This window comes from Solea solea, chromosome 11 (assembly GCF_958295425.1).
Source record: "Solea solea chromosome 11, fSolSol10.1, whole genome shotgun sequence".
NCBI lineage: Eukaryota > Metazoa > Chordata > Actinopteri > Pleuronectiformes > Soleidae > Solea > Solea solea.
In genome coordinates this window covers 25,004,862-25,016,328 of record NC_081144.1, presented here as the reverse complement: position 1 = coordinate 25,016,328, position 11,467 = coordinate 25,004,862, and the positions used below count along the sequence as shown (strand labels likewise).

The following is an 11,467-nucleotide window of genomic DNA, read 5'->3' as shown; positions in this document are numbered from 1 at the left end:
AGGAAAATTAAGTCTGAAAGTGGCAGCATTTTAAATCAATTAAAGAATATTATTTTCTTTACAGTGCAGCACTGAGCGTCGATGGCGTTTATTTCATTTACGAAACTTTTAGCTGCTCGTGAAGTTTTTCTTTGTGCTTCAGACAAATCGGTGGCGATGACATCGAGGAAACAGAAAAGTTGCGAACTACGCTAAAAGCTATGAATCTCAAAAACTACGATAAATAATTTGGGTTTTTTTTCGTTCAATTTCATCAAACGAATCCATCTGCCGCTGAAAACAAACATTTTATGATTTCTGAAAGTTTGGAAACCTAAGGGGGCGGAGCTTTAGCACAATAAGGTTTATTTTTAATTAAGTAAAAATGAGTCGCATTTCTGGGAAAAATAATCTTGGCAAATACAAGAAAAAAAGAAACAAGGCCAGAGTGAGTTTGTGAAGTCTCCGGTGTTATCGCCACCTGCTGGTGAGGAGTGGAACACAGTTTATCCACTCAGACGGACGTTTCTGTCCCAAAATCACACCTCCGTGTTTGTAATCGATTGCCAACTCTGATGCATTCAAGAAACTTGGTAAATTTCAGATATTTGCTGCTGCCACCATGTGGGAAAAGATGCACCACAAATGATCTGAGTAGAGAGAAATTCTTTTACAGAATGCAGTAACTGATAAAAACCATATTCTTTCAGTTTTGTACCTTTTTTTAATATTCCGATAATATTGAGAAAACGTCAGAGTGTGCGGTTTATTTCTCAGGATTCACACATGTGAAAAACACTGTTTTTACACATTTAAAATAAAAAATGAACAAAAGGAAAAAGGAAAATGCACAGAATTAAAATTATACTGGATTTTTCATCTTAAAATTCTGGCCTTAAACACGAGAAAAGTGACGCAACACAAATGATGACGACGATGAAGATGATGATGGTAAACAGTTTGTTTCACCTCAAACTTGCAGAAACGACGTGGTGACACGAGCGTGAGGCGAGGGGCGTTCAGCCAGATGGTTAACGACAGCCGTTACCACGGAGACCAGCGGCTGCTCCCGCTGCTTCAAAGACAAAAAATACACGAGCAACACAAGCTTCGTTTCCCTCGACGACAGACAGACAGCTGGAGCGGCAAGACAGGGAGGAAGGCGGGGCTTCAGTGAAATCTGGTGGTGGCAGCAGGCTGGATGATGGTGGAGATGGGCGGAGCAGAGGGCGGGCAGCGATGAATGCTATTGGTCCTTCTTCTGCGATTCTGACCCCTCGTCTTTGGCCTCCTCCTCCTCAGGGGGCGTCTCCTCATACCTGCAGCGAGAAGAGGAGGGGGGAGGAGTCAGAGTGATGTCATTATGTAGAATAACCTAAATCGAAACGGATGATGTCATATGTTCTGATGACACAATCATGATGATGTCATCAGCTGGTGAAACAGGCTCTTTACCTGCCCAGGTGAGACTAGAAGACTAGGGAGAGTAAACAGGGGGGGGGGGGCGGGGTTTCTACATGGCAGTTGGCTGTAATCGGCGGCGGCGGGGGGAGGAGCCTGTTGTCATAGAGACGGCATCCATTGAGCTCGCCAAGCTGGCAGGTGAACCGCTGACTGTTGGGAAGGAAGTGAGTCTGGGAGACGCGGGGAGGACTTCCTGTGACGACTCATAGCTAACCATGACGAGGGGAGAGGAGGGAGGAAACAAGGAAAGGAAGGAAGGACAGGATATGCAGTTGACGAAAATTTTAAATAAAAAAAGAAGAAAATAGGATCAGACGGAAAAGAAAGAAGGGAAAACATAAGAAAAGAGAGAAAGAGAAAAGGTTACGTTTTTATCTTAAGTTAAAATCTACAACAGAGATGTGAGAAAATGGAGGAGAGATGGAGGTGTGGGAGGAGCTAAAGGGGACTGTCAATCAATGATGTCGCAGGGCGAGGAGACGATGGACAAATGGACATGATCAGTTATCTTCTACACAAATTAACGTTCTCTCCCAAACCAAACCCCACAGAGAAAATCAGTGATTTACAGGAGCTGCTGGTCTACTGCTGCCTCGTGTGGTCACTTTGTGTCACTTAAATAAGTCTGAATGAAAATGTTCATATGACAAAAATGTACGAATTTGAATTTGTTTCCATGGTTACTGACCTGAACATCTCAGTGAGCTCTCCTTTGATCAGCGCAACGACGACAGGGAAGCCGATGCAGGCAGGGACCAGGTAGAGCAGAGCGGGCTGCAGGTCAAAGGTCAAACACAGTAAGACGAGTTAAAATATTCAGAAACACAGAGTGAGGCCACGCCCCCCCACCCCCCGAGCGTGGACGTACCTGTGCATGTTTGAAGGTGTGCATGACGAAGATGGTGAGGCCGAGTCCAAAGATGTAGGCGAGGAAACTGGAGTAGAAATATGTCCTGCTGTTCTTCTTCAGGCTGCAGGTGAACAAAAACTTTATTTAATAACCATGTAAACATAGACGTCACAGAAGAGACAAGGGGCGGGGCTTATTACCTGACGTCAAAGCGTAGCAGCAGAGCGATGAAGATTCCAGGGATGACGATGTCACCGAGACCCAACATCGCAAAGTTATTGGCCTGAAGACCTTTTTCTAAAAGATCCTGAGGAAACACCACTACACACACACACACACACACACACACACACACGATGATCATTTATGTTTTATCATTGCGGCTAATGCTAAGCTAAATACTCTCATGTGGCCCATACTATGCCAACTACTCCCCTGGACCTGATGCTAAGCATACCACTGTCTTGTAGCTAATGCTATGCAATTTACATATCCTGCGCTAATGCGAAGAATACTTCTCTCCTCCTCATGCTCATCTACCTACTTGTCTGGGGCTAAACAAACTACTCTCCGGGGGCTTATGCTAAGCTGGCAGCTGTCCTGGAGCTCTTTATTATAATTTACAAACGGAGGCCGTTGAAAGTCAACAGGTGGCGCTGGTTTATGAAATAATGTTGTGTTAGCAACTCGCCTCAGGATGAGCTAGCGTGGTGCTAACGGCTAGCTCGCGCTCGCAGTGTGGCTTCGTAGCCTCTGATTTCAGAGGTTTAAGACAAATGTTTAACCTCTGAAATATCAGTAGCACACACACTGTTGTTGTGATCATGTGATCTACATACATCCAACACGCAGAGCCCACGTGATCACAACGGGTGCTGCTGGATAGAAGATCTGGAGCGGAATGGACTGTTGTATCAGAGCGCTTATATCGTAGATTTTAGAGGCAGTCAGATATAATACAATACACGTTTTTTGACTGATATTGGACCGATATCAATATCGGATCGGGACATCCCTAAATCTAACTGCTCTCACAGGGCTAATGCTAAGCTAACCACCCTCTTGAATCAACTCTGTATTAAATCTGACTGCAGTGGACATAAAAACACGTCATAATAAAGACAGGAGGTAAATGTTTAACGTAAAAATTAAGTGCATCTCCACTTACATTTGATCGGAGCCTCAAAGGACTTAGCAACCGTTACCATGACATTGGTCCCGAACACCTGGGGGGGGGGGAGACATTAAAGTTTTCTGAATGAATGAATGAATGAAGTATGTTTGTATTGATCAGTTATTATTACTATTTATCATCTTACCCAGAATACGTCGTAGACAAACAGTCCCCCCAGCAGGATGCAGCCGGTACTGACGTTGTTCAGGTGGAGCAGCTCAACGCCGTTCAGAGCGAACGCCAAACCAAACAGGTTATTGGCTATCCAGTGCTGTGACATCAAACACAGACGTGATGTCATCAAACAGACGTGACGTCATCAAACACAGACGTGATGTCATCAAACACAGACGTGACGTCATCAAACAGACACGACATCAAACACAGACGCGACATCAAACACAGAAGCAACATCATCAAACAGACGTGACGTCATCAAACACAGACGTGACATCATCAAACACAGACGTGTCATCATACACAGACGGGACATCATCAAACACAGATGTGACGTCATCAAACACAGACGTGACATCATCAAACACAGACGTGACATCAAACAGACGTGTCATCTAACACATACGTGTCATCAAACACAGACGTGACATCAAACAGACGTGACATCAAACAGACGTGACATCAAACAGACGTGTCATCAAACACAGACGTGTCATCAAACACAGACGTGACATCAAACAGACGTCTCATCTAACACAGACGTGACATCAAACACAGACGTGTCATCAAACACAGACGTGTCATCAAACACAGACGTGACATCATCAAACACAGACGTGTCATCATACACAGACGGGACATCATCAAACACAGACGTGACGTCATCAAACACAGACGTGACGTCATCAAACACAGACGTAACGTCATCAAACACAGACGTGACATCAAACAGACGTCTCATCTAACACAGACGTGACATCAAACAGACGTGTCATCAAACACAGACGTGTCATCAAACACAGACGTGACGTCAAACAGACGTGTCATCAAACACAGACGTGTCATCTAACACAGACGTGACATCAAACAGACGTGTCATCTAACAGACGTGTCATCTAACACAGACGTGACATCAAACAGACGTGTCATCTAACACAGACGTGACATCAAACAGACGTGTCATCAAACACAGACGTGACGTCATCAAACACAGACGTGACATCATCAAACACAGACGTGACATCATCAAACACAGACGTGACATCAAACACAGATGTGACATCAAACACAGACGTGTCATCAAACACAGACGTGACGTCATCAAACACAGACGTGACGTCATCAAACACAGTCGTGACATCAAACAGACGTGACATCAAACAGACGTGTCATCTAACACAGACGTGACTAGGGGTGCAACAGATCAAGAAATTCACGGATCGGATCGTTCCACGGATCAGAGAATTCTTCGTATCAGCAAAAAAAGTCTGTCACAATCTTTTCGCTGAAGTGGGTGCGCGACGGCGCACTGTCGTAAGGTGGCACAAGTACTTTCAGCATGTGTTTAAAGCCCTCGTTTTGCACAAGCCAATATGGCCTCATGTCTGCACCTATAAACACACCGATAGCGTTTGTGATGGCTTTAGCCCGGTCTGATTGTGCAACAAGGGGCTGCTTAAATGCCGCGGTGATAAGCGGTTGTTGAGCAGCCTTCGTTTTCACTCCTGTCAGTGAAACACCGGGTTGATGTCGCTTCAAATGCGTGGCCATGCTTGATGTGTTTCCACTGTCATGTGGCTTTCTTGTGCCACAGTGCCGACACACCGTCACGGTTTTATCCACTAACTTATCAACATTATATTTGACAGGGAAGCCAAAATGCTCCCATACAGGGGATTTAAATGACGCGGGGCGTTCAAGCTCCTCCGTTCCTCCACGGAGGGACCACGCTGTGTGTGGACTGAACATTCATAAATCAATCCACGGATCACGTGTGTGCCGAACCGAAGGTATTGATCCGAACGGATCACGGATCAATGATGATCCGTTGCACCACTAGACGTAACGTCATCAAACACAGACGTGACATCATCAAACACAGACGTGACATCATCAAACACATACGTGTCATCAAACACAGACGTGACGTCAAACAGACGTGACATCAAACAGACGTGACGTCAAACACAGACACAAATCTATTTCCACATGGTACTGTATATTTTAATAAAAATGAATTAATAAATGAAGTTAAATATTTTAAATGTGAGAATGTGATAACAAAATATATGCATTTATTAAAAGTATTTCATATGTTCATTTATCAACACTGTAGGTGGCGGTAATGAGGCTTAAGCACTTGACGCTACCCACCATTCAAACAAAGAAGTAGCTGCTGTTCCAATTAAAGAATCATACTTGTGTACTCTGTACTGTACAGTCGTACTTCTCAAGTACATCCTTGCATACTTGAGTATTGAGGGCCCAGGTTTGTGGTCGTCCCAGGTTCAGTGACATCATCACAGCGACACAGAGCTGTGACATCATACAGTAAATGTGACGTGTGAGTGTTTACCTTCTTGAACAGGTACCAGACTCCCACCACACTGCTGACCACTAAACAGATCAGGTTCTTGCTGTCAAACTCGTAGTTCACGATTTCTGCCGACAAACAGACACAGACATGTTTTTATGTTTTTTAAAACATTTTTAAAAAATACAACTTTATCATTTACCAAATTTCTCTCTGGTAGAGGAGTTTGCTTTAATCTCCTTTGAACGTGTCTTTCTAAGAATTCCCGAGGCTGATTTTTCGTACATTCATCGCATTTATTTGTGTCGTCGTCCTCTTGTAAAGTCCTGGAAAGTTGTCACACGGGGGTTCAATGACCTTGTGGTCGACTCTCTGCCCGTCACATGATCATTTTTGTTAGTATTGATGACACAGAGGCGATCGCAGCCGATCAGTGAGGTTCACGGAGGGAAAAGTGTGTGACGCAACATCAGTAAACACGAGTGAAACTCTGATTGACAGTCTGAGGACGAGGACGAGGCGTGAGTGTTGTGTCGACCGTGAGGAGACGCGTGTCTCACCTTCTTTGGACTCTCCAGAGCCTTGAGTGAAGAGAAGCTGGAACTGTTTGTTTGGGAAAGAATCTGGAAAGATTCTGGAGATCAGAGGACTGAGACACAGACAGGGAGACAGACAGGGACAGACAGAGTGTCAGCATCAAACGTTTAAAGTGTCAACGCGACAAACGTCCAGTGTCCTCCTCACCTCATCGTGTGAGACAGAGCGAGGACGCCCAGGACGAAGAAGTAGACGGACAGCAGCAGGTTGATGTACTCTTGAGAAAACACCTGCAAGAGAGACGCACATGTCCTCACATCAGGTCCTGAGGATGCATGGAGCCACTCCCCTTTGTCCCCCCCTGCAGAACTGCTGAGGAAACCCTGCGTTACCTTAAAGAAAAGGTAGAGTCCGAACAGTGTGCAGCTGGCGATGATGGGAAACCTCGCCGCGTCTCTGCTGGTGATGGTTTCAGGCATGTCTGCTGCATTCTGGGAGAAAAACACAGAGACTCTCAGTGACGACGTGGATTAAGACAATTAAATTAAATAATACAAACAAACAAAATACACACGATTATTAGTTGAATGAGTTCAATTATAAGCTGTATCAGCCAAACGCCCAGCAGCTTGACCTTCATGTAAGTGAATGTTTCTACAAATTTAAAATGTCATATTGATATAATTATAAAAAAGAAAAGCATTTATTGGGTTGTTTTTTAAAGTGTGGTTGTTGCCGCTTACTTGGAGTGAAAACATGTCTGCCAGCAGAAACAACACTCAGCTCCTGGAATCTACGTCCATGTCTTCAGAGCGTGTTCACGTCTTTATATCACTGTGAAACTTTTATGACAGGAAACTGAAGTTTGTAAACCACTCACTCTCCCACACCAAACCTCATAGAGAAAATCAGTGATTTTAACATCGCGCACACACACACACACACACGAGTTGTTGATCCACTGCTGCCTCCATCACTAAGTTCAAATGTCTTATTTTGTCACTTCGGCTTTTAAAATCCTACATTTGGGTTTACCTCAGTGACACAAAGTGACCACGCGAGGCAGCAGCAGATCAGCAGCTCCTGTGTATCCACGAGTGAAAATCACTGATTTTCTCTATGAGGTTTGGTGTGGGAGAGTGAGTGGTGTACAAACGTCTGTCTCACAGTGAGATAAAGACGTGGACACGCTCTTAAAGATGTCCTAGACTTAAAGTGACACAGATCTTATGAGGTGAGCATCTGTCGTAAAGATGATCGTCACAAAAACAAAAGATAGAAATTAAGTTTTAAACTCTTCAAATTAAGATTAAAAAACACAGGGAACCCCAGCAGCAAAAGCAATGATGAAGAAACACCAAACATCAACATACATGAATCAATGTGACTAATGGGCTTCAGGACGATATTGTAGCGTCAAACTCAACAACATCAAGACAACAAACGACGAGATCAACGTTGTCTCCATGACGACAGACTGAAGATGACAGCAGTGCTGTGTTCACATTCGCTCAGACTTCACCATCATTTACATGTGGACAACAACGTTGACACAAATCTGAAAAAACACTGCTGTCAACGACAGAGGCGACGGAGGAGTGACAGGGGAGCCCTGTGGGCGGAGCCACAGAGACGCCTCCATCTATATTCTCCTCCATCGAGTCTCCTGAGACTGAAACTAGGTCAGAGACGAGGAGGGACAGTAAGAGGAGAGGAGGACAGAAGGAGAAGGAAGATTCCCTGACGACAAGCCGTGGATTAATTCAGACGTAAAAACACAGCAACAAAATGAAAAAGATAAGAATCAGACACCAAACACATGCAGACGACGACGATCAACACACAGCAGCAAAGACCTGACGGGGGGTGTCGCCAATTCTCTGACGGACATCTACCACAAATTTAACCCCCAAGTTTCCTAAGTGTGAACTTTGACCCGAGCGACGTCTTTGTTTACAGAAATTAGAGTGACTTCTATTTAACGTTTAAGTTCACGTTAAGTTGATTTGAGAAGAGTTTTAGCAGACTTTTCACAACCTTTTGCCGTTTGCTAATTTTTGGCTAGCCTTGACCTAACTTTGAACGTCAAAGCTAGCCAAAAATTTGCTAACTCTTAGCTATTTTGGCTTAGCTTCTGACTACCATTTACCAAGTTTTAGCTGAATATCAAACATTGAATGTATTTTTTAACTTTTAGTTAGCGCTTGGCTAAATTTTAACAGTTAACTGGTAAACTTTTAAATCACTAAAGTTTGACAATCTTTAGCTAACGTTTAGCGAGCTCTTTGCTAACTTTTAGCGAGCGGTCAGATTAAAAATTTGCTTGTCAACTGGCAAACTTTAAGAGATGTTTTGTCATTTTTGACAGACTTTTACTTAAACGTTCGCTACATTTAAGCCAACTTTTCACTCGTATATAAAGTTTCTGTCCATTGCTACGATTAGCTGTCCCCTCCGTCGTTAACGTTCTAAAATCAGTAAGTGTTGGCAGCCATGTTTTCATCGAGCGTGAGCTACAGATGTTTTGTTAGCATCAGTGCAGTAACAGCGTGTGTGTGTCACTCTCATACTCACGCAGAAACCAGAACCGCTATCATTCTCTCCCAGCTCCTACAGACACACAAACGGACGGACGGAGAGGACAGACATGCCGGCAGACAGACAGATGAGCAGACAGACAGGAGAGACGATCAGAACTCAGAAAGGACACACGGCTTAGATCTCAGGTTTCTATGGCGACCATGTTGTACAGCAAAGATGGTCGACAGAGGAGAGAGAGGAAGTAAGATATGCAGAGGCGTTCAGGAGCTGGAGTCAAACCTAGGAAATCACAGTTACCACCTGACACGGAACCAGAGTATTTGATGAATCAATGGATTATAAAAACGATACAAAAAAGTTTATAAACAACATTTATAAAACCAAATCTTTCTACTGCAACTGTGATGACCTCATTTGACATTGTATCTATCTATCTATCTATCTATCTATCTATCTATCTATATATATATATATATATATATATATATACACACACAAAAATAAATAAACACACACAAATATACAAATATTTTTATGATTTTATATTTATTTATACAAAAAGTTAAACAGCGTTTAATGGAGTTTCTGAGAACAGAATTCTACAGTGTCTTTTAAAACACAGCAGCTGCTGCTGCAGAGGATGTGGGAGGTTTTTTGTTTTTAAACCGTCACCTAAAAGGCAACTGCGCATGTCTGCAACACACACACACACACACACACACACACACACTTGTAAAAAGAGTGCAAATAACTGAATCTTGTACACGTGTCTCTCTCTCTCTCTCTCTGTCTCTGTCTCTCCTTCATTTAAATTCCTCCATCTTCTCTTCGCACCTCTACCTCTGTATTATTATTTATATTATGGTCACTTGAGGCGTGACCCTGTGACGTAGTGAGCTCGGTCAGGTTAACGTCCATCAGCAGGTAAACAACACAGACACACGATTGTAAACAAACATCTGTCAACACAAGTGAACCCACATGTCGACACAAGAACACGTCACGGTTATCACAACCACAATGAGCACGGTTTGCAATATTATTGTTCTTTAAATGTATATTCTTACACCTAAGCGAGCCTGTAGTTACATTCAGTCGCTTCCCAGGCCTTTCAGAAAGTGTGTGTAAATAAAGATTTAACAGGTTTACATCAGCGCTTGTCAAACTCTGGAAATGTCTGACAAGTAATTCAGTTTGAATGATTTATTTGTTTTATGGAGCAAAGAAACAAGCAACTATTCGCATTTAAGAAGCTGAAAAATCACACAAACTGGTTTAAATTATACGAGGAAAAAACACTCAAACTGATGAATGAAAAATCAAATAATCGTCACTGCAAAGTTATTAAAACTTGACGAACACTGAATAAAACTCCTGTTATACACATTTCTCACATGATCAAACTATATTAAAATAACGTTATTTGTCATTCCCAAATAAACCACTAGGTCTGTATGTTGGTTAACTAGTCTATTTTCCACGTCACGCCACGGTTTTCTTCTCGATGCGGGAAATTCCCCACGTTTGATTATCACAATAATATCGTATATTTGCTCCATCGCCACGTTAGTCAAGTAAACGCCTCTAATTTGTAAAAACACCAGAAAACATACGTAGCAACAGGTTTTTAAAAGCGAATTAGCTTCTTTGAAAAGAATGAAAACATTCGTAACATCTGTTGGTTTTCAAACGTTTTTATGTTTTTAAACATTAAACTGACATCGGTGCACTTAGTTAATAATATAGTTCGTCTTTGAAGCTCATTGACTGTCGGAAATCTTATTTCAGACTATTTTAAAACCGCTAAACTAGCTTTTTGCTAACGCTTGGCGGCGGAAGCACACGGCAGCCGGGCTGCGGTGAAACCGGTAAACCGCCGTTCTGCGCCGCGCCGCTTCCACGGAAGCTCACCTTAGATTTGGAGCAGTCGACGGAGCGCAAGGCTCCAAAGAAGATGGGCAGCAGCGCCATGAACACCAGGCTGCCGTACGCCAGAGCCGTGCCCTCTGGTGTGGCCACGAATTTAGCCGTGGCGTTGAGCACCTCGGTGCCGTTCGAGTCTGTGGTGTTCAGGGCGTCCAAGATCGCGGCGGCGGCGGCCTCCGAGGCCGAGGCCGGGGCTGGTTCTGCCTCAGACATGGTTCTTCAGAAACGGGCTGGTGTAGCTGACAGACGCGCGTGTGTGTGTGTGGAGAGAGTGGCGTGATTCTCATTCATCCACACCGGTAACGGTCCTGTGACTGACGCTGACGCCGCTGCTGCTGCTACCGCTCAGGCGGTAAGGCCACGTTTCCTAAAGCAGCGAGCACAGAGGCAGACATGAGACAGGAGGTGTCACTCCGCTGCTGTTTCCAGGAACCAAACACATCACCGACGAGTCCGTAGAATCTTCACAACTTTTTTATTTAGGAACACACAGTTTTGTATTAAA

General features: G+C 43.7%; 1 protein-coding gene across 2 annotated transcripts; it reads right to left on the bottom strand.

The window, feature by feature from the left end:
* Window positions 1-731: 731 nt before the first annotated feature.
* hm13 (histocompatibility (minor) 13) lies at window positions 732-11,338 on the bottom strand. 2 transcript variants are annotated; one of them, XM_058642455.1, is made up of 12 exons: window positions 10,948-11,338; window positions 9,070-9,105; window positions 6,888-6,986; window positions 6,703-6,785; window positions 6,519-6,607; window positions 6,001-6,086; window positions 3,613-3,738; window positions 3,462-3,519; window positions 2,494-2,614; window positions 2,312-2,414; window positions 2,132-2,217; window positions 732-1,298 (listed from the first exon to the last, which is right to left on the bottom strand). In XM_058642455.1, the coding sequence occupies exons 1-12, from the start codon at window positions 11,173-11,175 to the stop codon at window positions 1,226-1,228; spliced, it is 1,188 nt and encodes a 395-aa protein (XP_058498438.1). In that variant the 5' UTR covers window positions 11,176-11,338; the 3' UTR covers window positions 732-1,225. The 2 variants fall into 2 exon arrangements, with proteins under 2 accessions (XP_058498438.1, XP_058498439.1); XM_058642456.1 differs by lacking the exon at window positions 9,070-9,105 and having other exon boundaries at window positions 10,948-11,336.
* Between the last annotated feature and the right edge of the window lie 129 nt (window positions 11,339-11,467).

What these genes read in the sequence shown, in the direction of transcription:
- hm13 (XM_058642455.1), bottom strand. Translation starts at nt 11,175, where the DNA reads ATGTCTGAGGCAGAACCAGCCCCGGCCTCGGCCTCGGAGGCCGCCGCC. An exon ending in TTGTCTACGACGTATTCTGG is followed by an intron (nt 3,520 to 3,612) that starts GTAAGATGATAA and finishes CCCCCCCCCCAG; the next exon opens with GTGTTCGGGACCAATGTCAT. An exon ending in GAGCTCACTGAGATGTTCAG is followed by an intron (nt 1,299 to 2,131) that starts GTCAGTAACCAT and finishes TTCTCGCTGCAG; the next exon opens with GTATGAGGAGACGCCCCCTG.